Source organism: Carcharhinus amblyrhynchos, chromosome 3, assembly GCF_965287045.1.
Source record: "Carcharhinus amblyrhynchos chromosome 3, sCarAmb.v2.hapA, whole genome shotgun sequence".
Classification (NCBI taxonomy): Eukaryota; Metazoa; Chordata; class Chondrichthyes; order Carcharhiniformes; family Carcharhinidae; genus Carcharhinus; species Carcharhinus amblyrhynchos.
Genome location: NC_137326.1, coordinates 130,240,957 through 130,267,952, shown reverse-complemented (window position 1 = coordinate 130,267,952; position 26,996 = coordinate 130,240,957). Strand labels below are relative to the sequence as shown.

Genomic DNA, 26,996 nt, shown 5'->3' with positions numbered 1-26,996 from the left:
TCCAGGAGCAATTAAATGCAAACGAGATCGGAATTACCCGAATGGACAGATTTGCCCCATGTGTGCCACTCCAAGTGACTCCAGGGGCAAGGATATTTTACAACTGCCCCCCTCTGTGTTTGCGTGCACACCTCCAAATATCCATTCCCCTCTAAAGCTCAGGAACAGCACCTTGCAGGAAGAGGGGGACTATGCCACCGTTAGTGCCAAGGACTTTGTGGCACCGTTGGGTCAAATGAGCTTGAACATGAGCGACCAATCTGGAAACGGCGGTGAGATCACCTGCAATGTCCACAGACCCCTGAGAACACCACGAGTGACCCTGGATCAAAGGGAAGGTTACGTGCTGTTGAACACTTCTCTGTCCACCTTCCTAGTCTGCTACGTTGACTACGAGCAGATCCAGCGGCTCTGGGGCATCTTGGCGTTGTACACCGACTCGCCTCTGAGACTGGAGAGGGACGCACTGTTGAGCAAGACGCCTCACATGAGCTATCATTACAAACAGCCAGCGGCCACGGCCCCACACCAGCTGAGCGACATCGAGATGCAGGTCAGGGCGGATCCCGCTTGGCTGATGCAGGAGGAGATCACCCTGCAGATGGACAGGACCCGGACCACCCTGAACGCTTTGCAAATCAAGTTGCAGGTGGACGTTCAGGTCAGATTGAAAGACCTGGAAGTTAAACCCGGCAAGAACAGCTGGGTGGTGATAAAGAGAGCAAACCGCGTGAGGACGGAACACTTTGTGATGGTGGGCGGCTCGGTGGGGCTGGAGTGCCTCGCCATTGGCGACCCCAAGCCCGTCATTGAATGGATACTTCCAGACGGCAGCAAAGTCCGAGCTCCGTACAGTAGCGAGGATAGCCGGATTTCAATCAGTGAGAGTGGCAACTTTCTTCTGAAGGTAGCTGACCTGTATGACACTGGTGTCTATCACTGTGTGGGAACCAATTACCAAGACGCAGACGTGCTGAGCTTCAGGGTCACCGTTCTGGATCCCAATGTTGCAGAGAGCTACATAAATGGGCCTCACATTTCGAAATCTGGTGGCCACCCAATACAGCTCCCGTGCCAAGCAACTGGAATCCCAAATGCATCCATCAGCTGGGTTCTTCCTGACCATAGAGTATTGCAGAAAACGGTGGGGAACAAGGAGATAACCCCAAATGGGACTTTAAAGATAAAATGGCTAACAGCCAGGGACAGTGGCTACTACAGGTGCCTGGCCGCAAACCGTTACGGGACTGACCTCCTGGCGTTGCAGTTAACGGTCACTGGCTCTTCTGAGAAAGAAAATGCGGAACGTAACGATGCAGCAGAGGAAGAGTTTGGGTCAGGGGAAAGCGAGGAAGACTCGCAGGAGTTGGAAGATTTGAAAGAGGAACACAGTCAGTTACCATTGCAGAGTATGTCGGAAGACGAGACGTACCATTCCACGAGCAGCAGCACACTGCCCACAGATCAGCCAACAGCAAGCACAGCAGTCTCAATAGCATCCAGGAGAAGAATGCATGGCCCAAAGATGAGGCGGTGGCCCAACCGGAGGAGACTGATGCAGCCCAGAAGGAGGGTAGACCCCCAGCACTGGGCAGAGTACCTGGAAAAGGTTAGGAAGAACGTCTCAACAAAAACTGCCACTCGTAAGATCACGATTAAACCACACGTGAAGGATCTGTCTGCTCAATCATCCGTTGAAGAGGGAGAAATGTCGGGGGATGACTTGGGAGATGCGGAAGAAGAAGAGTTGATTGTGGTGACCACCAAGCAGCCAGTGGCCGTCTCCAGCACTTGGTTGTCCTCTGCCACTGACAGGCCGACGGCACTGGTTCCTCAGTCAAAGACAATTCCCACGGAGCAACTTCACACCACAGAAGCTGATGTACAGGCTGCAGGGCCCCCCACTCTGAAAGCGGACGCAGAGCCCAATCTGTTCCCAAAATCAACACAGCCCATTTACAGAGTCATAGCCCAGAAGACAACTGCAACTCCCCATGATTCAACCGAGGCAAATGTTGTACTGCAGGTGGCACCTTCTGATACTATTGTGGATTATATTCCAATTCCGACACCCACTGCATTACCCACAGACACTCCAGTGGAAGGTACCTCATTAATAGGAGATACAGCAGAAATGGCTGAGCCTGTCACGGTCTCTCAGAGTGAGACTGTAAGGCTACATGGCTACCACACTCACATTACCACAGTTAAAGAAGATGGGAATGATATTCTACTTAAAACCACTGGGAAAATCTCATCCCCGCTGTCCTCGTCTCTGTCCACCATCCTCACTCAGCAGATTCACACTGTACAGGAAGCCACGACTGGTGTTCCATTTTCCAAACCACGGCGGTTTGGTTGGCGGAGAAAGATTCCCTCCAGGCGTCGCTTCAGTAGACCAAGCTTACGGAGACACAGGTACAAGGCTGTGAGACCTGGGCAGAGGAGACCAGCTTGGCTCAGAGAGAGATTAGCAGTGCCCACAGCAGCATATTCAGAAGCTGCCAGCCCACATCACACACCTTCTGTCACTGAGGTCCCATCAGCGCCTCCAGTTCCACTACCGGCACCAATTCCAAATGGAGCAAGTACCAAAGATGTGCAAAGCCAGCAATCTGGAGATCCGAGTGCCAGTGAAACTTCAACTGAACACTCCAGAATTCCTCATCAGCAGAGCACGCAAAGAGTAAGTGCCCCTGAGTCACAGTGGGTAACCAGGCCTGAGATAAGAGCTCAAACCCCTGACTCTAAAACCACTACTCAGCTCCCTGAGACTACTTCAATTGCCGGAATGACACATGCTGCCAAGACACTGCCAGAAAGACCATCTCAAGTTGACTTCCTCTCTACAACTACTGTAACTACTGCTGAGCCGACAACAAGGTCCTCCAAGATTATTCGTGGGAAAATCCCTTGGAACAGACTTTTTGGAATAAGTAACCAGAAGGATGTTCTTAGAAGGCTTCGTAAACCCATCCAGAGTTCCATGACCACAACTGCTGCTCCCAAAGTGTCCATCCTTTTGACAAGTCCTACCCCTCACAGTGTGACAACTACACAGGCTGCAACAGAGCTCCCATTCTCCACTCTGAAACTCAAGAGCTACACCATGAAGCCAACCACAAAGCTCCCTACCACTTCCATCCAAACCCCTTCAATCACAGACCCCCCGACAACAGTCACTACCACTGACTTCATAACAGAGACTATATCCAGCACTGCCCAGACAACTCGTGCACCTCGTAGAATGGGATTCCGCCGCAGGAGACCAGGCAAGATGAACAGGACAAGGAACCGGGCACTATCTTGGCAAACCCTGATTCGGAATCGCTTGGTTGCGTCAGCAACTGAAAGTATGAAGACTCAGATAACAAAAGCGAGGATCCCAGCACCTCCCAATGACATAACAGCTACCACTGCGCCTCTTCATCTTACTACTGCGACTTCCATCACCACCGATGATGCACAATCAAACAAGTACCCTTTAAGTGCAACTGGGGCGAATCCAGCTATGGTCACACGTCAGTATGTTTCTAAGATTCTACATCTACCTGGCAACAGCCTTACCAGCCAGCCAACTGCAAGCACACTAACAACAACCAATCCACAAATCCTAACCTCGGCTACTTCTACTCCCACAGCGAGGGGCATCGTAACTACAACGCTTCAACCATCCACCACCACAAAGGCAACTAGACTGTTCACCATCAGGAAGAAAGTTCCCCCTCCCAAAATGACAATGGTGCCCCCAGCTACCAAAGCAGCCAGTTCTACCCCAACCATCGCACCATCCACTGAATCAAGTGTGTTGTCTACAACTGTGGCTGCCACCTCCACCCAGTCATTGACCACCACCAAGTTTCCCTCCAGGAGTATGCCCAGATTCCGCATCACCTTGCACAAGTTTACCACATCTGCGCCTCCGAGGCACGTGCAAACGCTTCCCCCAACATCCAGGGTAGATCAGCCATTTCGGCAGAATGCCCACACCAGAGTCATAAGTACCTCACAAACAATTGGCGGGACCAAGTGGCAGACAGCGTCAAACCTCACAGAGGGACCAAGTAAACATAGAGCCGCTTCTCCCGATCTTGAAAACACCATAGAGAACAAAGATAGCAAGGATGACTTTTCCAACAAGTCTGAACTTTCGTCATCTAACGCCATTGCTATGGATCCTGCGGCTGGAAACCGTCCCTCCAAACCCAGGCTGATCGGTGGAAACACAGCCAGTTTCACTGTCCTGGCAGATTCTGATGCATTGATACCATGTGAGGCAACTGGAAATCCAACTCCCTTCATAAGCTGGACAAAAATCTCAACCGGTAAGTGTTACTGAATCATTAGGAACTTCCAGATTGAGGGATCACTAGATTGGTTTTCATTATTTGAGTAATCAAAGCACTCCTTCATTTACTCATTCATTCACTCATGCACTCATTCATTCACTCATTCATTCATTTATTCATTCATTTACTCATGCACTCCTTCATCCATGCATGCTTGCAGGCTTCAATCATATCTTAGGACAGTTATCCATCATGGTGCCACATGTGGGAAGCTGTTTAATTGAAGCAGACACACAAAGTAATATTGTGACTCCAGTCAGGCATCACCTGTACAAAGAACAAAGAACAACACAGCACAGGAAACAGGCCCTTTGGCCCTACAAGCCTATGCCGCCCATTTTAACACTCAGTGAGTGCCTCATTCCAATCCTTCTTCTACTTACGACTTTTGTCTACATCTCATGGACTCCACACTAAAGGGGTGCAAATTTAGAGAATTATATGTGTGCAAGATTAAGGGAGGTCAATTTAGGGACAATTTATTAATCCAATGTCTTGAGATCTCTTGCGAAAGATTCTCCCTTCCTGCTGCAGTGGACGGAGATTTAGCTGAGTGCCACATTCTCCATTCTCGCTGGCAGTGGCAGTGGGGTGTGAACAGCCAAAGAATTCCGGCCAATATCTATATGGTGCCATGATTCTGTAGCGTTTCATGATTCTACCGGGCTTTATGATTCTATACCTATTGGGTGCCATGGTTCTCAAAGGTGTTTGACTCGTTAATATTTTATAGCATTTAATTCACACAATGTTTAATTTTAACTTTAAAATTTAAAATCTTCACTTACCTACTCTCATTCTGAGAGTTGACATTTTAAGGAACACAAATAATTTCCAAAGAACCCACAATTTGAAATTATTGAAATATGATTTGTGAATAAGTTGAGTCTATGATATACAGTAATACCTTTTGTCAGTTAGGGATGGGGATTAAACGCTGGCTCAGCCCACATCTCATGAATGAATTTAAAAAATTCTGTATTAAATACTTATTTGTTTGATTATAAGTCTTTGTTTCTTGTTAAAGGTGCAACAGTCACAAATAAAGCCAAGCGTGGCAATAAATTTGAGGTGTTTCCAAATGGTACACTGTCCATTCAGAAAATCAAAGTTCAGGACCGTGGACAGTACCTCTGCACAGCAGAGAACCAGCACGGTTCAGATCAACTCCTCGTCACTCTGTCCGTGGTGGCTTACCCTTCCAAGATATCGGAGCCTCGGATGAAGGACATCACAGTCCATGCAGGGTACCCAGTGGAGATGAAGTGCCGCTCTCAGGGGAGACCAGCCCCAACCATCTCCTGGATTCTCTCCAACAGGACCATGGTGAGAAACAGCAGTCCCTTTAACGGGAGAGTCTCGGTGTTGGCTGATGGCACCCTCAGGATTAAAGCAGTGACCGTGTACGATCGAGGGAATTACAGGTGCGTGGCTAGCAATCCGGCTGGAATCGATACAGTCACGGTGAGGATGCAGGTGGTCGCTCAGCCCCCGGCTATCATGGAAGAAAGGCACCAAAGAGTCAAAGGAGAAGTAGGGCAGAACATCAAACTGCCCTGCACTGCCATAGGGACCCCTCCACCCACTGTCCGTTGGGTACTCTTTGATGGCACTGAAATCAAACCTTTGCAGTTCGTCAACACAAAACTATTTGTCTTCACCAATGGGACACTTTATGTCAAATCCTTAACTCCATCCGACAGCGGGAATTACGAATGCATAGCTACGAGTTCTACTGGATCGGAGAGGAGGGTTGTAAGTTTAATGGTGGAACGCAAACAGGAGATCCCCAAGATTGTTTCCATTTCTTCCAGCAACATCAAAGCGAACTATGGAGATAAACTACAGCTACACTGCTCAGCGACAGGAGATCCAAAACCCAGAATCATCTGGAGATTACCTTCCAAGTTAGTTGTGGATCAATGGCACCGGTAAGATGTCCCCTTTCCTTTCTTGGCTGGTTTCCTTTTCCAGGTAATAACTTTGCAGCAAATTTAACCAAACTCACCCAGGTAGGGAACACAAAGAGTCAGAAGCAGATTTTAACCCTCTGGCAATATTACTCTCCACTGAAATTAATGAATGGGAGTAAAAGCCAACATTTCTTCCAATCCTAGCAGTTTCCCAATGGTAAGTTAACTTTAAAAAGCCATCCATTTGTATTTTCCATTTACCATTTCCCATTTATGGGCAGTGCAGTGGCACAGTGCTGCCTCACAGCACCAGGGACACAGGTTCAATTCTTGGCTTGGGTCACTGTCTGTGCGGAGTTTGTACGTTTTCCCTGTGTCCGCATAGGTTTCCTCCAGGTGCTCCGGTTTCCTCCCACAGTTCAGAGATGTGTGGGTTAGATGGATTGGCCATGCTACATTGAACATAAGAACATAAGAAATAGGAGCAGGAGTAGGCCATCCAGCCCTTCGAGCCTGCCCCGCCATTCAATAAGATCATGGCTGATCTGTCGCTGCTCAGTTCCACTTTCCCGCCCTCTCCCCATAACCCTTAATCCCCTCTCCTATCAAAAACCCATCAACCCGCGTCTTAAAAATATTTAGCGAGGCAGCCTCCACCACTTCAACGGGCAGAGAATTCCAGAGATTCACCACCCTTTGAGTGAAGAAGTTCCTCCTCAACTCCGTTCTAAACCGCCCCCCTTTTATCTTGAGGCTGTGCCCCCTAGTCCTATTGTCTTTTTTGAGCGGGAAGAGTCTTTCCACCTCTATCCTATCCATCCCATTCATCATCTTATACGTCTCAATGAGATCTCCTCTCATTCTTCTAAACTCTAACGAGTACAAGCCCAGTTTATTCAGCCTCTCCTCATAGCTCAACCCCCTCAACTCCGGTATCAGCCTAGTAAACCTCCTCTGCACTCCCTCCAAGGCCAAAATATCTTTGCGCAGGTGCGGCGCCCAAAAATGCACACAGTACTCCAGTTGCGGCCTCACCAATGCCCTATACAGCTGCAGTAAGACCTCCCTACTTTTATATTCAATCCCTTTCGCTATGAAGGCCAGCATCCCATTCGCCTTCCTGACCACCTGCTGCACCTGCAAGCTGGGTTTTTATATTGCCAATATTGTTGAAGTTGTACCAGACATTGGTAAGGCCACATTTGGAACATTGTGTACAGTTCTGGCCACCCTGTTCTAGAAAGGGTATTATTAAACTAGGAAGAGTGCAGACAAGATTTACGAGGATGCTACCAGGACTTGATTGTTTGAATTATAAGGAGAGGCTAGACTGGGACTTCTTTCCTTGGAGCACAGGAGACTTATGGATGATCTTATAGATGTCTATAAAAATAACAAAGGGCATAGATCAGCTAGACATGAACATCTTTTCCCAAAGATAAGGGGGTCTAAAATTAGAGGGCAGAGGTTTAAGGTGAGAAATACAAAAGGGTCCAGAGGGGCAATTTTTTCACACAGAGGCTGGTGAGTGTCTGGAACAAGCTGCCAGATACAGTAGTAGAGGCGGGTACAATTTTGTCTTTGGCACATTGATTAGCACTGCTGTCCAATTGATCAAGATATGATCACTAGATCACCTTCTTCACTGTCCATTCTGCCACCAATCTTGGTGTTATTTACAAAGCTTGCCACTTCGCCCTCCACTTGAGGTTCAGAATGACTGGCTTTAAAAAAAAAGAAAGACTTGCATTTATATAGCACCTTTCAAAACCTCAGGGTGTGCCAAAGTGCTTCACAGCTAATGAAGTACTTGTGAAATGTAATGAATGTTGTAATGCAGGAATCAATTTCTAACAGTAATCAATCAATAATGTAGCAGTTAATCTGTTTTTATATTGGCTGGAATTCTCCAGCTGTCCACGCCAGTGGAATTCACTGGCCCCGTTGCAGTGAACAGAGATTTGGTTGAGTGTCAAATTTTCCATCCCCGTTTGCAGTGTCAGGGCATGAATGGCTGGAGAATTCCAGACAATGTTGATTGAGGGATAAATGTTGACTAGTATTTTAGGGAGAACTCCTTTTCCTTTTCAAAACATCCCCTGAGATCTTCTACATAGAGGATTTATGAGCTTCCGGTTTGTCATCTTACATGAAAGATGGCACCTTCAATAGTGCAGCATTCCCTCAGTACTGCATCGGACTGTCAGTCTTGCTATTGTGCTCGGGAGTGGGACTTGAACTCACAACTTTCTGATTCAGAGGTGAACGTGCCACAACTTGGATACAGTTCAATGGCATTCATGATGAAAGTAATGATAAGGAACTGTGCAAACGCAAGTCATTCAGAATCTTAAATTACCACGGGATAAAGAAAACTGGCATATTTTAAAAATAGTACTGCTGAAAGTTTAAACCATATGCTACATTATAATAAAGTCACCAATGCATGAACTGATCATTTGAACATTGCTAAAAAAAGACATTTTGTCAAAGCTTTTGATCTTTCACTCATCAGGACGATACCAATGACAGGGGGAACAAAAACTTTAAACTGTATGAGAAGGGAGTGTTGATTGGATGTCAAATTGAATTTTTAAATGCAGCAGCCAAATGAACTTCTTCTCCTTAATGTAATGATGTGGCGATGCTGGTGCTGGACTGGCGTAGGCGCAATAAGAATCTCGCGGCACCAGGTTAAAGTGCAACAAGTTTATTTGGAATCACGAGCTTTCAGAGCACTGCTCCTTTAACAGGTGACTCACTTGACACATGCCTGAAGCTGTCAGTTGACTCACCTGAGGAAGGAGCAGGGCTCCAAAAGCTCGTGATTCCAAATAAACCTGTTGGACTTTAGTTTGGTGTTGTGAGACTTTTTACTGTCCTTGACATAAAAGTTGAGAAATCTGCCAGGAGGTTCTCTACCAAAACAAGCCTACCTTCATTGGTCAGTACATGCATTGAGATTCTTACAGTTCCACATGCTATAAGATTGGTCTTATTGGCAAACTTATAAAAAGAATGTGAGCCACCTGCTCACCAGACAAGCTTGATGCTGAAATAGAGCATGTTAAAGACATCCTGCATGATAAAGGCTACTGTGATCAAATTGTTTTGGGCTGTGTATCATGAATGTGCCTAATGCTATCATTTTTGGCCCAGAGGACTGTCCAGTCTGCCTCAGATTACCCTTGAAGAACAAAGTACAGCGCAAGAACATCTAAGCCCATGCCGATCATGATGCCCTAACTAAACCAAAATAAAACCTTCTGCCATATCTCTCTATTCCCTCCTTATTCATGTGCCCATCTGGATGCCTCTGAAATGTTGCTAATGTACCCACTTCCACCACCTCTTTTGGCAGCGCATTCCAGGTACCCGCCACTTTCTGCATGAAAAACTTCTCCCCTCTCACCTTGAACCTGTGTCCCCTTGTAATTCACACTTCCACCCTGGGAAAAAGCCTTTGAATACCCACCCATTCTCTGCCTCTCATGATTTTGTAGACCTCTATTAGGTCACCCCTCAGCCTCCATCTTTTCAATGAAAACAATCCTAGTTTATTCAACCTCTCCTCATAATCAATGCCCTAGAGACCAGGCAACATCCTGGTGAACCTTCTTCGCATTCTCTCCAAAGCTTCCATGTCTTACTGGTAATGTGGCAACCAGAAGTGCACGCAATATTCCAAATGCGGCCTAACCAATGTTTTATAAAGCTGCACATTGATTTGTCAACTCTTGTACTGAATGCCCCAGCCAATGAAGGCAAGCATGCCATCTGCCTACTTAATCACCTTGGCCACCTGTGTTGCCACTTTTAGGGAAGTGTGGGCCTACACACAAGGTATCTCAAAGATTTCAGTAACAGGTAAAGCTAGCTCGTTCACACTGCTACTGTGTAGTAGCAATATGAGTGGGATTTGCCACTAACAAGAAGCTGTCATCAAGCCAAAAGGAGGTTGCTGCCTATTGCACCAATGAGTAATGTGGTTTTATGAATGTCATTACCAGTGTAAAGCTAGGTATGCAGGCCGTGCACCCCAAAGGCTGATGGAACCTAAAATAGGAAATCGTTTCCAGTGTCCAAAGTATGCAAAGTGTATGCAGTATCCAACCAGCCTGTGTTTGGAAAACGCAAAATACAGTGTCCAACATTAGATGCGATTCTGCAATTAATTGGCAATTGCTAAATATTCCTCAATGTGCTAAAAATTATGCCGGTGATCAATTTAAGGTTGTCAGCTAGGTTGGCAGTGTGGCAAATTTGCATGTACTGCAAGCTAAATATATTAATACACAGGGCCATGTTCTTTGCAGGCAGAAAGAACAGATACACACATTGCGCCTGTTTCAGCAAAACAAAACAAGCAATAGCCATTCGCTGGGCACAGGGCAATGCCTTGCCCAATCAGAGTCAGGTTGTCTGATTTAAATTTCAAACAATGCTTGGCAATTAACTGCCTGTCCTACCAACTGGTGCGTTCACCATGGCAACATCTCTACCAATCAGAGTCCACTAGCCAACCAGTCAGCGCATTCTTCTCATACAGTATAAAGTTGTACTGCCCCTTCCAATTGTCCTGGTGAGCGCAAGGAGAAAAAGATTCAACGAACTGTCTTTTTCCAGCAACACTGAAGTTCTATAACTACCAAACGTCTAGACGGACAATTGGTAAAACTTCATCCCTGCAAGAGTTTGCCACTCACAGATGTTTAAATACTTACAACTAAACATCATCAGAGCGCTCTCTGGAGCTGCAGAGTGATCCAACACAGGGTCAAAGGTCTCAGCTGTTCATTGTGGATGCTTTGCAAAGGGACGGAAAACGGAACTGTTATTGATGTGGGGATTTTCCAGAAATAGCTCCTGAAGACTTGTGGAACTGGAGACAAACCCAAAATTCAAATTAAATTTGAATTAAGTATAATTTGCTAAGAGTGGATTTATTTTAAACATACAGACAACAGCTTCCAAATCCAAAAGTTAGAGTTGGCAGTATAAGTAAGTGAACGCTTAAAATGTTCATACATCATTGCTCGTCTGCCAGTTTAATGCTAGTTTTTTTTTCTATAAGCAGGTTACAGTCATCAGTAAAATATCAGACAAAGCAGAGCATGCAAACATGTTGGGTGTCTGCCTGTTAATAAAGTTCAGAGGAATTCCTAGGTTCTGATGTAAATACACTGTCCACTTGGCAGTTTACGACAACTCCACTACAATCCTTTCAAAAGTATCAGTACTGAATATGATGGAAATGCCTACAGAAAAGTTAGTCAATTTGCATTGGTGGTGACAACACATTGGTGTTCCTAGGTGTCACACCAAGGTGTGGTCGCTTGCAAGTGGATCACTGGGAGTTCACGTATGGAGAGTTTGTGATTATCAGTAGGCCATTCACCCAGGTATAGAATCATAGAATCCATACAGTGCAGAAGGAAGCCATTTGGCCCATCAAGTCTGCAACGACTACAATCCCAGTCTATCCCCATAACCCCACTTAATTATCCCAGCTAGTCCCCCTGGCACTAAAGGGCAATTTAGCATGGCCAATCCACCTAATCTACTCATCTGTGGACTGTGAGAAGAAACTGGAGCATCTGGAGGAAACCCACGCAGCAGATGCAAACTCCACACAGACCCAAGGCGGAATTGAACCCAGGTCCCTGGTGTTGTGGGTCAGCAGTGCTAACCACTGTGCCACCCTGGATATTCTTCCAGAGAGAGACTAGGAAACATCGATCAAATGGCAAGCTCTGCCAGGATCTGTAACCACTGGATCAGAAATGACTGCCCACAAAAAGTGATGAATAGGATATCTATTTGCCGTTACACACTCCCAGCTTTAAGTTTATTTATTAATGTCACAAGTAGGCTTACGTTCTCAGTGCAATGAAGTTACTGTGAAAATCCCCTAGTTGTCACACTTCGGCATCTGTTTGAGTACACTGAGGGAGAATTATTGAATGGCGGGGCAGGCTCGAAGGGCTAGATGGCCTACTCCTGCTCCTATTTCTTATGTTCTTATGTTCTTAGAATTTAACATGGCCAATGCACCTAACCAGCACATCTTTGGACTGTGGGAGGAAATCAGAGCATCTGGAGGAAGCCCACGCAGACACGGGGAAAACACGCAAGCTCCACACAGACAGAGAGCGGCGGCCAGGTCCCTGGCACTGTGAGGCAGCAGTGCTAACCACAGTGCCACCGGGCTGCCCTTCAGTCTGCGTGTTTGAGAGAGGGAGGTGCAGCAGTGACTCCAAGGGCAGGAAGAGAAATGCTGTTAAAACTGTTCACACCTCCATGTTCCAGCTCCAATTTCACACAACTTCTCACAGCCTCTTTGCCAAAGGCCTCCCAGCGTTAATGATTCCTGCAATGAATGTCAAAATGAATTAAATCGATGAAGTCATAAAACGTTAACTGCAGCGTGTACATTGAGGTAATTAATCAGTGGCAGCAGCAAGGGTGACTTTACTGTGTGAGGGCCTGTTCAGGTCTTAGTAAAATATATGTGGCAGCCTAAATGAGTCTGTGTCTGACAGCCACGGGATGGAGAAAGTTACCACAATGACTCATTTCCAGCATTAGACATGCTGCAGTCTGTAAGCAGTAATGTATATATTCAGTTTGGCACATTGGACAGGCTGTACATCTCCCCAGAGCACAATATTCACCAGAGCCCAGATCTTAAAGACGTCTTAAAACAAAGCATAAGTGTGCCCCTCGTTGACTAACCTGGCTAGTAAAGGGAAAACAGCACTTTCCGAATTTGACACAGTGTGATATTGAAACACTGACTAGTCTCTTTCATTGGTTTGTGAATTCCACAGTGATCATCGGAAAGAGTGGGATTTTCCAGCCACACTCGCCTCAAGACTGGAAAATCCCATCCGAGGTCAACAGACCTTTGCATGGTCCATATCCCGCCTGCTATGATTCCCGTGGTGAGTGGGACGGGAAGATTCCACCCTAGGATGGCTGGTCTAATTATTTTCATTTGAGAGTCTACCTAAGCATCTGATGGCCCACCCATCTAAGTTAGTAGTTTCAGAACTATACTCTGTATTTGCACACATGGAAAGTGCAAGTTAATCCAAGTGAGTTTGGATACAGTATACTTTAGAGGAATTGACATGGAAAGGCAGTATAATCTAAATGTATAATATCTCCTGAGGTTTTCTCTTTTGATTTCAGAATCCAGTGTAGTTTGCTTTTATCTAAGATCCTATTTGGTCATTACACAAAAAGATACAAAAGTAAGCCGCGTGCAAGGACTAATCAGATTCATTCCATCTACACAACCACCGCATAGCTCCATTACATCCAGGAAAAGATTCCAAGTGCAACCAGAAAAGACATCCAAGAATGACAATCCCATAGATCAGATCACTGACAACAAGGTGGCATAGTAGTTCACACTGCCACCTCACAGTGCCAGAACCCAGGCTCGATTCCTGGCTTGGGTTGCTGTCTGTGTGGAGTCTGTATGTTCTCCCCATGTTTGCATGGGTCTCCTCTGGGTGCTCCAGTTTCCTCCCACAGTCCAAAGATGTGCAGGTTAGGTGGATTGGCCATGATAAATTCTCCCTCAATGTAGCTGAACAGGCGCCAGAGTGTGGCAACTAGGGGATTTTCACAGTAACTTCATTGCAGTGTTAATGTAAACCTACTTGTGACATAAATAAACTTAAAAACACTGTGAACATTTAAAGAAACCTCCAGACAAGTTACCAATACAATGTCTGGACCTATCAGAAGACCACTTCTTCACCTTAGTGACTGATAGATTCATCAGTTCTATACAATTTTGAAATGGAAACTAACCATGAACATTATTGTAAACAGTTATACTCCATTGGAAGGGGAAAAAGCATCTTAAAGAAGAAAAGGGATGTTGTACCATAAAAGCTTATAGTGCACAAGGAGGTCATTTGGCCCATCGAGTCTGCACCGACAACAATCCCACCTCGGCCTTATCTCCATAACCCCACATATTTACTTCCCAATCCCTCTCATTTATGCATCCCGGGACACTAAGGGGCAATTTAGCACGGCCAAAGCACCTAACTTGCAAATCTTTGGACTGTGGGAGGAAACCGAAGCACCCAGAGGAAACCCACACAGACATGGGGAGAACATGCAGACTCCGCACTGACAATGACCCAAATCGGGAACTGAACCTGGGTCTCTGTAACTATGAGGCAGCAGTGCTAACCACTGTGCCACCGTGCTGTCCAAAGGCTCTAAACAAGCAACTAATGAGATGGCTGGGTTAACTGCTTAGAAGGCAGATGTGCTCACCACTATAGCACCAATGTAATAGTTCTTTCAGGAATAGTAACATGACATCATTAGAAGGGAAATGTGACATGCTGTCCAGTCTTAGTTTCACTTTTTACTTACAGCAGAATACATCCACACAGAACTGCTGCTGATGTCTCCAAGCTTTCTATCCTTGAAAATAAAGCATATATGCTGATGTATTCTTGTTCTCATGTGCCTAGTCTTAATAATAAGAACCCACAATGGGTTTACCCAATCCATTATAAGTGATTTGTGTATTTATATTAATATAAAAATATAACAGGTGCCATATAAGTTGATAAGACAATTAAGAAAGCGAACGAGATAGCTGATGTTGCAAATTGAGACATTAGATACAAAAATAAGAAAATTAAGCTCATAAATTTCTGCAGTGTTGCAGACAATTCTGGGTACAACACCGTAGGAAGAATGCATCACCAGTAAAGGTGATAGAATCAGATCTTACAGGATCTTTCCAAAAACAATTGGTTATGTGCTTGAAGAAGATTAATTTACAGGGTTACGAGGTATGAGGACAAATTGTGCAACTCTTTCAAAGAGCCAATGTTTGCTGGTTGAGAAAAATGGGCTGGCATTTTACTGCCACCCCCACCACGGGAATCGGAGCGGGCAAGGGGCAGACAGTGAGAAAGCTCATTGACGTCGGGTTGGATTTTATGGTTTCGGGACGAGCGAGGCGAAAATCCTGCCCATGGTTTACTTTATGTTCCATAGGAGAGATTGAGTTGAGTATGTCTATATTTCCTAAAATGAAAGGTTTGAAACAGATAAAATCCTTAAGGGGCTTGACAAGGTAGATTCTGGGAAGTTGTTTCCCATGGCTGGGGAGGTCTAATCAAGGCCACCGTCTCTGAGTAAAGGTCGTTCTTTTAGGACTACGATGAGGAAAAATTCACAAATTCAAAGGTTGGGAATCTGAGGGATGTTCTACTCCTGGTAGCCGTAGATTCTCAGTCATTGATTCAACATAGGATTCCTATGGTGCAGAAGGAGGCCATTCAGCCTATCAATTCTGCACTGACCACAATCCCACCGAGCCACTATTCGCATAGCTCCACATATTTACCCTAATAATCCCCCTGACACTAAGGGGCAATTTAGCATGGCCAATCAACCTAACCTGCACATCTTTGGACTGTGGATGGGAGCTGGAGCTCCCGGAGGAAACCCACGCAGACAGAGGAAGAACGTGCAGATTCCACACAGACAGTGACCCAAGCTGGGAATCGAACCTGGGTTCCTGGCACTGGGAATCGAACCTGGGTTCCTGGCGCTGGGAATCGAACCTGGGTTCCTGGCGCTGGGAATCGAACCTGGGTTCCTGGCGCTGGGAATCGAACCTGGGTTCCTGGCACTGGGAATCGAACCTGGGTTCCTGGCGCTGGGAATCGAATCTGGGTCCCTGGTGCTGTGAGGCAGCAGTGCTAATCACTGTGCCACTGTGCTGCCCAAGGCAAAGATTGATAGATTTTTGAATCCTAAGAGAATTGAGGGACATGTAGATGCTGCGGAAAGGTGTAGCTGAAATAGAAGATCAGAAATAATCTTATTGAAGGAGGGAATTGGCTCGAGGAGCCCAATGGTATGGTGCTGCTCACAATTCTAACTTTCCTGTGTTCTTCTGAATGCCTAACTAAATATAACTAACTATGGTCAACAGAAGCTGGAGAACTGAATTACACTGATGATGTTGATGTAATTAGTAATGGGATGTTCACTTCATTGTTCCGTTAGAGTTTAGAAGAATGAGGGGAGATCTCATTGAGACGTATAAGATGATGAATGGGATGGATAGGATAGAGGTGGAGAGACTCTTCCCGCTCAAAAAAGACAGTAGGACTAGGGGGCACAGCCTCAAGATAAAGGGGAGGCGGTTTAGAACGGAGTTGAGGAGGAACTTCTTCACTCAAAGGGTGGTGAATCTCTGGAATTCTCTGCCCGTTGAAGTGGTGGAGGCCACCTCGCTAAATATTTTTAAGAAGCGGGTTGATGGGTTCTTGATAAGAGAGGGGATTAAGGGTTATGGGGAGAGGGCGGGAGTTTGCTGGAGCTGAGAGAGAGAGAGCTAAGATTTTACCTGTTAAAAACCTGTTTAAAATAAGTTTAAAGCACTTTACTCTTTGTAGAACTGTTTAAAGCATTTATTTATTGTATTTACTGCTTTAAGAATTCTGAGGGTGTGGTGAAAAGGCATTTGTGGACCAGCCTGCTTTAAATCAGCGCCAGGTTTAAAAGGAGGCCTGGTGTAGACAGCGGGCAGCGTCTGAGCGGGCAGCGGAGTGAGGGGGAAGCAGAGTGAGTTAATAGGGCTTAATATCAAAAAGGGCTGGAAGGAAAAAGGGCCAGGTGAGTTTGTTTGAAAAAAAAACAAGGAAAAAAAATTTTTCAAAACTACTACAGCAAGAAACAAGGAAAAAAATTTTTTCCCCATAAAAAATTACAGTGAATAATGGAGGGGCATGTGATGTGTGGTTTCTGTATGATGTGGGAACTGGCAGACCCCAGGGTCCTTCCCAGTGACCATGTCTGCAGTAAGTGCAGGTTGCTGGAGGAGCTCCAGCTCAAGGTGGATGAGCTGGCCTCTGAGCTACAGACACTGAGGCTCATCAGGGGGAGAGAGGGTGCCCCTAGACTGTCTAAATCTAAGGGTCAGGGACAAAAGGGGGCTGCTGGGAGGAGGAAGGGGGGTGAGGAGCGGAGGCCTCAGCCTCTTAATCTGCATAACAGGTTTGAGGTTCTTGCTTCCAGTCTGGAAGAGGACGAGGCAGGTGAGGTTGGTGAGCAAACTGCACACGGTACAGTGATGCAGCAGGACATAGGCAAAGAGAAGGGGAAAAGGAACGTAGTAGTGATTGGAGATAGTGGGGTGAAGAGTATTGACACTGTCCTTTGTCACAATGACAAAGTGCACAGAAGGGTGTGTTGTCTGCCTGGTGCTCGGGTCCGGGATGTCGCAGCTGGGCTGCAGAGGAACCTGGAGTGGGAGGGTGAGAACCCGGTCGTTGTAGTACATGTGGGTGCCGGCGACGTAGGCAAAGTGCGGACTGAGGATCTGGGGAGGGAGTATGAGAAGCTGGGAATGGAATTAAAAAGTAGAACCGACAAGGTGGTCGTCTCTGGGCTACTGCCTGAACTGAGTGCAGACGGGCGTAGGGTTGACAGGATAAAGGAAGTGAATGGGTGGCTCAGGGATTGGTGTGGGAGGAATGGGTTCGAATTTATGGGGCATTGGCACCAGTATTGGGATAGGTGGGACTTGTTCGGGCGGGATGGGGTTGGTCTGAATCGTGCTGGGACCAGAGTGTTGGCGAATCGAGTAAAGAGGACTGTAGACAGGGCTTTAAACTAATTAGGGGGGGGGAGGGTGCGAGGGTAGGTGACGCTACGAGGTCTAAAGTTAAGGATAGGGTACAGGTAAGGGAAGAGGCCAAGGATGTCCCAATTGGTGGCGTTACAGCAAATAGGGTCCAGGTGAAGGCTGGGATGAAAGCGCTTTATCTGAATGCACGAAGCATTCGGAATAAAGTGGATGAGCTGGTGGCGCAGATCGACACAAATGGATACGATCTGGTGGCCATTACAGAGACGTGGCTGCAAGGTGACAGGGACTGGGAGATGAATGTACAGGGCTATCAAGTGTTTAGGAAGGATAGGCAGGAGGAAAGAGGGGGTGGCGTAGCTCTGCTGATTAAGGATAGTATCAAGGTGGTAGCAAGGGATGATATCGGAGCCAAAGAGCAGAACGTGGAATCGTTGTGGGTGGAGATTAGGAACAGCAAAGGGAGGAAGACGCTGGTGGGTGTCGTCTATAGGCCCCCGAATAATGATCTGGAGGTGGGGCGGGCTGTTAACACGCAAATAAGTGCGGCGTGCAGGAATGGGACGGCAGTAGTTATGGGAGATTTCAATCTGCATATTGATTGGTCGACCCATGTTGGACGAGGTGGGCTCGAGGAGGAGTTCTTGGAATGCTGCCGGGATAATTTCCTTGAACAGTGTGTGTTGGAGCCGACGAGGGAGCGAGCTATCTTGGATCTGGTGCTATGTAATGAGGCGGGTAGAATTAGGGACCTTGCGGTGAAGGATCCTCTTGGAGAGAGTGATCATTGTATGGTGGAGTTTCTGGTGCAGATGGAGGAGGAGAAAGTGGGTTCCCGGACACGCGTCCTTTGTTTGAATAGAGGGGAGTATGGTAGGATGAGAGAAGAATTGGCGAATGTGGACTGGGGGAGTGCGTTGGAAGGTAGGTCTGCTGAGGAGCAGTGGAGGATCTTTAAGGAGATCTTTCTTGGTGCTCAGCAGAAATTTATTCCGATGGTTAAAAAGGACAGTAGGAAGAGAGGTAATAAGCCGTGGATAACGAAGGAGGTGAAGGAAAGTGTTAAATTAAAAGCGGAGGAATTTAGAGTAGCTAAGAGTAGTGGGCGAGAAGAGGATTGGGAAAGGTTTAAATGTCAACAAAGATTGACAAAGAAGTTGATAAAGGAGGGTAGGAGAAGCTATGAGGCTGGGCTAGCACTTAATATAAAAAAGGATAGCAAGAGTTTTTATAAATATATAAAAAGGAAGAGGCTGGCTAGGGTGAACGTTGGTCCTTTAGAGGATGAGAAAGGGGACCTAGTGGTAGGGGATGGGGATATGGCTAAGGTCTTGAATAACTTTTTTGTTTCTATCTTCACGGAGGAGGACGTGAATAATTTGCCGGGTGTTAGCGATGGAAAGGTGGTAGGAATGGAGGGTCTTAATGACATTACTGTTACTAGAGAGGTGGTGCTCGACAGACTGGAGGGGCTGATTGTGGACAAGTCCCCAGGACCGGATGGAATGCATCCGAGGGTTCTGAAAGAAATGGCGGAGGTGATAGTGGATGCCTTGGTGGTTATTTTCCAGACGTCGCTGGATTCCGGGGAAGTGCCGGAAGATTGGAAAACGGCTAATGTTACGCCGTTGTTTAAGAAGGGTGCCAGGCAAAAGGCGGGGAATTATAGGCCGGTTAGTTTAACGTCTGTGGTAGGTAAAATGTTAGAATCCGTCATTAAGGAGGAAATTGCGAGGCATCTTGAAGGGAATTGCTTGATAGGGCGGACGCAACACGGTTTCATTAAAGGGAAGTCGTGTCTGACAAATTTACTGGAGTTCTATGAGGATGTGTCTAGGGCAGTGGATAGAGGAGAGCCGGTGGATGTGGTCTTTCTGGATTTTCAGAAGGCGTTTGACAAGGTACCTCACAAGAGGTTATTGCAGAAGGTCAGGGGACATGGAGTTGGGGGTAGGGTGTTAGCGTGGATAGAGGATTGGTTGTCAAATAGGAGGCAGAGAGTGGGGGTCAATGGGTGCTATTCGGATTGGCGGTTGGTGACTAGTGGGGTGCCCCAGGGGTCGGTGCTGGGGCCTCAGCTATTTACCATTTATATAGATGATCTGGAGGAGGGAACCGAGTGCAGGGTGTCGAAATTTGCTGATGACACCAAGATTGGGGGAAAGGCAAATTGTGCGGAGGGTGTGGAGAGTCTGCAGAAGGATCTAGATAGGCTGGGCGAATGGGCCAGGAAATGGCAAATGGAATTTAATGTTGGCAAGTGTGAGGTGGTCCACTTTGGTAGGAAGAATGGTAGGAAGGACTATTACTTACGAGGCGAAAAACTGCAGCAGGCGACGGTGCAGAGGGACCTCGGGGTCCTTGTGCATGAGTCGCAAAAACCCAGCTTGCAGGTGCAGCAGGTGGTCAGGAAGGCGAATGGGATGCTGGCCTTCATAGCGAGGGGGATTGAATATAAAAGTAGGGAGGTCTTGCTGCAGCTGTATAGGGCATTGGTGAGGCCGCAGCTGGAGTACTGTGTGCAGTTTTGGGCGCCGCACCTGCGCAAGGATATTTTGGCCCTGGAGGGAGTGCAGAGGAGGTTTACTAGGCTGATACCGGAGTTGAGGGGATTGAGCTATGAGGAGAGGCTGAATAAACTAGGCTTGTACTCGTTAGAGTTTAGAAGAATGAGGGGAGATCTCATTGAGACGTATAAGATGATGAATGGGATGGATAGGATAGAGGTGGAGAGACTCTTCCCGCTCAAAAAAGACAGTAGGACTAGGGGGCACAGCCTCAAGATAAAGGGGAGGCGGTTTAGAACGGAGTTGAGGAGGAACTTCTTCACTCAAAGGGTGGTGAATCTCTGGAATTCTCTGCCCGTTGAAGTGGTGGAGGCTGCCTCGCTAAATATTTTTAAGAAGCGGGTTGATGGGTTCTTGATAAGAGAGGGGATTAAGGGTTATGGGGAGAGGGCGGGAAAGTGGAACTGAGCCACAACAGATCAGCCATGATCTTATTGAATGGCGGGGCAGGCTCGAAGGGCTAGATGGCCTACTCCTGCTCCTATTTCTTATGTTCTTATGTTCTTATGAAAGTGGAACTGAGCCACGACAGATCAGCCATGATCTTATTGAATGGCGGGGCAGGCTCGAAGGGCTAGATGGCCTACTCCTGCTCCTATTTCTTATGTTCTTATGTTCTTATTGTTGTGAGTCAACAAAAACCCCATCAGTTCTGATCTGTTTAAGACATGCATGGTTTTGGTAAGGATGATTAGTAAACGTTTGGAGTTAGTTGTAAACATCAGTGAGCACTTCATGCCCCTGTCTGAATTGTCCTGGTGCTGTGCAGAAACCCTCTCCCACCTTCCATTTAAAAAGAATTTTGCTTCATGAGCTTAATACTTTTAATATTTTGTGAGGAAAAACATCAACATTCTTTGCTATTTATCAAATCCAGTGTCTTAGACATGTAAATTCTGATGACTCATTTCCAGCAGAGATCTGTAACCTTCTGCAGCCCGACAGTACTTGGAGATCCTGGCCCCATACAGCAGTGCCTTTAGCTGCCTCAACCCCACGCTCTGAAATCCAGCCCATCTGCCTCCTTGCACCACGGACAGAGGCGGATTTACAGTTAGTGGGCCCCACCCCCCAACTTCACAACTTCACGCCCCCTCCCTGACCACTCTCCATGATGCAACCCAGCCCTCGCGTACTCTCCCTTCACCGCCCCCCACCCCTCACACTCCCCCATTCTCACTCCCCTCGGTTGTCAAGGCAACCTGCCTCACTCATGTCATGTCTTTGTGTGGCCACCATATGGCTCCCACACCTCGGGGAGCCGTTGCGTGCCTGTTGCCAGCCTGGGTCTGCTCTGCTGCTGCTCCTATATCTTATGAACTTACAAACCTCTTCTTTTTATTTCTCTTTCTCCTTACACTTCTTCTCTTTCCTCCTTTAAAATGCCCCTAAAACCTGCCTCTTTGACTGGGTTCTGATGTCGCCTGAAATGGCTTTGTGTTAAATCTAGCCCGATTACATTCCTTAAAGCTGAGTTTAAGTTTATTTATTAGTGTCATAAGTAGGCTTACATTAACACTGCAATGAAGTTACTGTGAAAATGTCCTGGTCACCGTACTCCGGCGCCTGTTCGGGTACACTGAGGGAGAATTTAGCATGGCCAATGTAACTAACCAGCACGTCATTCAGACTGTGGGAGGAAACCACAGCACCTAAGGAAACCCACACAGACATGGGGAGAATGTGCAAATTCCATGACCCAAGCCAGGAATCGAACCTGAGTCTCTGACTGCAAGGGAGCAGTGCTAACCACAGTGCCACCATGCCGACCATCTCCTGCCTTGAGATATTTTACTACCTGTAATTTAACGGTGGTATATAAATGCAAGTTATTGTCCAGTCTTTTTATTTTTAATGTTTAAATTTAGCATTTTTCTCCCCTATTTCCTTGCAGGCCTTGACTGGATTTTGTTCTTTCCTGATTCCTTTTGCGTTAGTGACCGGAAGGTTCTGTATTTTGTTTTCTTTCAGAATGGCGAGCCGCGTGCTGGTGTTACCCAACGGGACCTTGTCGATCGAGTCTATCACGGAGAGGGACGCCGGGAACTACCTGTGCATTGCCCGCAACGAGGTGGGGAACGACATGACGTCGTTGAAAATCGACGTGTCCATGAAGCCAGCTCTGATCGAGCACAAGCAGTCCGTTCACAAGCACGTCTCGTACGGAGCCGACCTGCAGGTGGACTGCAAGGCCTCCGGGTCCCCCAAGCCCGCCATCTCCTGGAGTTTGCCCGACGGGACCATGGTCAACAACGTTCTACAGGCCGATGACAGCGGCAGCAGGAGCCGGAGGTATGTCGTGTTTGGCAACGGGACTCTCTACTACAATAAGGTGGGAATGGCCGAACAAGGGGATTACACGTGTTACGCACAGAACACCCTGGGCAAGGATGAGATGAAGGTCCACGTGACCATAGTGACGGCGGCACCGCGCATCAAAGAGCCACACAAGAGACACCTGAAGGTGAAAAGCGGAGACCATGCAATGTTTCACTGCCAAGCCGTGGGAAAGCCTTTGCCAAAGATACTGTGGATGCTACCAACAAATGAAATCATATCTTTCTCCAAAGCTCGGTATAATCTACATTCCAATGGATCTCTGGTCATCAAAAATACGCGCCTCTCCGACACTGGGGAGTATATGTGTATCGCCCGGAATCCTGGCGGTGATGACACGGATCTCTTCCATTTGGACGTGGGCTCGAGGCCACCTATCATAAACGGCCTGCAGAAGAATAAGACAGTGATCAAGGACTTCGCGGTGAGGCACTCCAGAAAACTGATCGACTGCCGGGCCGAGGGGTCGCCCAGGCCTCAGATCATGTGGATCATGCCGGACAACATTCTGTTGAACGCCCCGTACTACGGGAGCAGGATCGTGGTCCACCCCAACGGCACTTTGGAAATCCGCCACGTCCGGTCTTCCGACAAAGCCGAGTTCGTCTGCGTGGCGCGCAACGATGGCGGGGAGGCCGTGCTGGTGGTCAGCCTGGAGGTGATCCGAAGGTCAAGGAGGCCGATGTTCAAGAACCCGTTCAACGTGAAGATCATCGCCCTCGCCGGGAAAACCACCACCCTGAACTGCTCCGCCGACGGCTACCCGGCGCCCGAGATTATATGGATCCTTCCCAATGGAACACGGCTCATGGGAGCGCACAAGGCCGGCCGCTACCAAATAAACAGCGACGGCACCTTTCTTATTCACAGCCCGACCACGGTGGATACAGGGAAATACCGATGCGCGGCTAAAAATAACATTGGATACATAGAGAAGCTAATTATTTTGGAGGTTGGCCAAAAACCCACCATAAGCTCTCAGCCACTTGGCTTAATACGGAGCATGTGTGGAGATGCTTTATATCTTCATTGCTCTGCCCATGGCAGTCCAACGCCAAAAATTGTGTGGACTGTACCGAGTGGCGATGTCCTTGATAGACCTCAAATAAACGCAAAGTATATCCTGTTTGAGAATGGGACTTTGAATGTGAGGGAGACCACCATACACGACAGGGGCAACTATGTTTGCAAAGCGTCCAACAATGCTGGTGACGCCTCCATCTTAATACCGGTGATTGTCATAGCGTACCCGCCTCGGATAACCAACGGACCCCCCAAATCCGTCTACGCGATGGCTGGCTCGTCCGTCCAACTCAACTGCATGGCGATCGGAATCCCCAGGCCGGAGATTGTGTGGGAGTTGCCTAATCACACGGTGCTTTCCACTCACAGCAAGGGGCGCCCCACTGGGAGTGAGCTCTTACACCCGCAGGGAACGCTGGTGATTCAAAGACTATCGGCAAAGGATTCAGGGACGTTCAAATGCACAGCCAAGAACAAGCTTGGCAGTGACTCCCGTGTATCGTATATTCAGGTCATATGAAGGAACTGCTCTTCATTGAATGAAGTATTGTATTTGTCTATTCTTATATTCATTTTTGAATATATATATATCTATATATTTTTACAGATGTTAATATTATACTTCTGCGTTGAAGATAAAATCTGTGGACTGATTTATTTCAGACAAGAAGAAAATATTTTATTTCTCTGATTTAAGAAATTCTCCGAGATTATGCCCATTTGTGAGGCGGGGGGTGTGAGTGGGATATGGGTATAGGGATGTTACCTAACTCTACCATCAGGAAGCTACAGGGAGAGTGTTAGACTGAAGATCTAAAGGTCCCTGGTTCAATCCCAGGTTTTGGCATGAGCCCACCTGCTGGCTTTCTTTAGGGGCGGCACGGTGGCACAGTGGTTAGCGCTCCTGCCTCACAGCGCCAGGAACTCGGGTTCGATTCCCGGCTTGGGTCACTGTCTGTGCGGAGTTTGCATATTCTCCTCATGCCTGTGTGGGATTTCTCCAGGTGCCCTGGTTCCCTCCCAAATGTGTGTAGGTTAGGTGGATCGGCCATGCTAAATTGCCCCTCAGTGTGAAGGGGACTAACTAGGGTAAATGCATGGGATTATGGAGATAGAGCCTGGGTGGGATTGTGGCCAGTGCAGACTTGATGGGTTGAATGGCCTCCTTCTGCACTGTAGGGATTCTATGAGGATAAGACTGCTTTCACAATCTGCCCTAATCTCCACTTGAAATCTAAATTAAGGCAGGATTTGTCACCCATCCCCACTTGTCTCTCGGATTGAATGGTTTGCTCAGCCATTTCCGAGGGCTGTGGGTACAGAATCAGGTAGACACCAAACCGAGGTAGAGAGAGCAGATTTCCCTCCCTTAAATAGCGGCACAGTGGTTAGCACTGCTGCCTCACAGCGCCAAGGACCCAGGTTCGATTCACAGCTGGGGTTACTGTCCGCCGGAGTTTGCACATTCTCCCCGTGTCTTCATGGATTTGCCTACAGTCAACATTACAGAGATTAGCTCAATTAACAAATTTAAATCCCACCAGCTGCAGAGGTGAGATTCGGAACCGGATCCCTCCAGCATTCCGGGCCAATGACGCTGCCACCAACTTCCACCTAAGTATGTTGGGTGAGGTGTAAAATTAGTGACGGATTTAATCCCACTGGATTCCCAACTGATGAGTTAAATGAAAATTAAACGAAAATTCACCCTCACACAGAGCCCACAGGGATGGGAACACCTCATACTACCAAATGTAACAACACTTTCTGAAGGTTGGGCAAGGTTGTTTATTCGTGTGTGAAAAATTTCATTAATTTCAGGAGATCAATTTCTCTGAAAAATACCAGCTTTCCAAGTTGTAGAAGAGAGCTGATTGCATTTATACTGGAATACTTCAAATCATAATTTATTCTTTGACATTTGACACAGCATTCTTGCCCTGCAGTGAAGCTTTGTCCCATCGGTTTGAAGGTTAGAGTAAAGTTCCATATCAAGGGAAGGTGCGAAAATATTAACATCCTCCTCACATCTGGCACAGGGCGAAAGAATTCTCACCATGGCACACTGTCGCATTGTTCAACTGCTTTTATTTCTTGTCTAGTTCATTTGCTTTCCCCCATCTTTAACAAACAACATTACAAATCAAAGCTTGCCAGAGATTGGGTGTAATATAATTGCTCTTCATTTACTACATTTGGAAAAAGAAAGATAATAAACGTATTTTGTAAGGAAAAGTGGTGCTGTGATTAAATGTCAGACACGTTCCGCGCTGGCTTTGAGCTTATGTTACAGATGACCACACTCTGAATTGTTTGGGTTCTCTACTAATATGCACAATCTCAAAATGTTTCCATTAACAGCAGCACAGTGGTTAGCACAGCTGCCTCACAGCGCCAGAGGCCCCCGTTCGATTCCTGGCTTGGGTCACTGTCTGTGCGGAGTCTGCATGTTCTCCCTGTATCTGCATGTGTTTCTTCTGGGTGCTGCAGCTTCCTCGCAGAGTGCAGGAGATGTGCTGGTTAGGTGCATTGGCCATGCTAAATTCTCCTTCAGTGTACCTGTACAGGCGCCGGAGTGTGGCGACTAGGGGATTTTCACAGTAACTTCATTGCAGTGTTAGTGTAAGCCTACTTGTGACACTAATAAATAAACTTTTTCCACTTTTTTGCCATCAAGCACAGATCAAACGATTTTGAAAACATTTCTTTTGTAGCTTCTAGCAATGGAAAGAGGCAGGTTTTAGATGTTGGGTTGGGGGTTGTTAGCATCTCAAGTCACACTCCAGTGCCATAAATTACAGCAAAATATAAAATATATTGTCATCATGCTGGTTTCAAAATGGCACTGTGAATCAAAACGGGGGTATGTTCATGTTTTGACATTGGAAAGAAAGAGTTATGGCGTGTGGATTAATTGAGTGTTGCTATGGCAGCATACTGTAGGATATTACAGCATAGAATAAGGGCGGCACAGTGGCACAATGGTTAGCACTGCTGCCTCACTGCACCAGGGAGCCGCATTCACTTCCAGCCTCAGGCGACTGTCTGTACAGAGTACACCCCGTGTCTACGTGGGTTTCCTTCGGGTGCTCCTATTCCCTCCCACAGTCCCAAAAGACATGCTGGTTAGGTTGATTGGCCACACTAAATTAACCCTCAATGT

General features: G+C 47.0%; 1 protein-coding gene across 1 annotated transcript in view; it reads left to right on the top strand.

The window, feature by feature from the left end:
- igsf10 (immunoglobulin superfamily, member 10) overlaps positions 1 to 26,052 on the top strand; it is a 35,506-nt gene extending 9,454 nt beyond the window's left edge. The window contains exons 4-6 of the mRNA XM_080186003.1: positions 6 to 4,325; positions 5,377 to 6,280; positions 22,445 to 26,052. Of these exons, the coding sequence (XP_080042129.1) occupies positions 6 to 4,325; positions 5,377 to 6,280; positions 22,445 to 24,353 (7,133 nt within the window). The 3' untranslated portion in view covers positions 24,354 to 26,052. The remainder of the gene's footprint in view (positions 1 to 5; positions 4,326 to 5,376; positions 6,281 to 22,444) is intronic.
- The last annotated feature ends 944 nt before the right edge of the window (positions 26,053 to 26,996 follow it).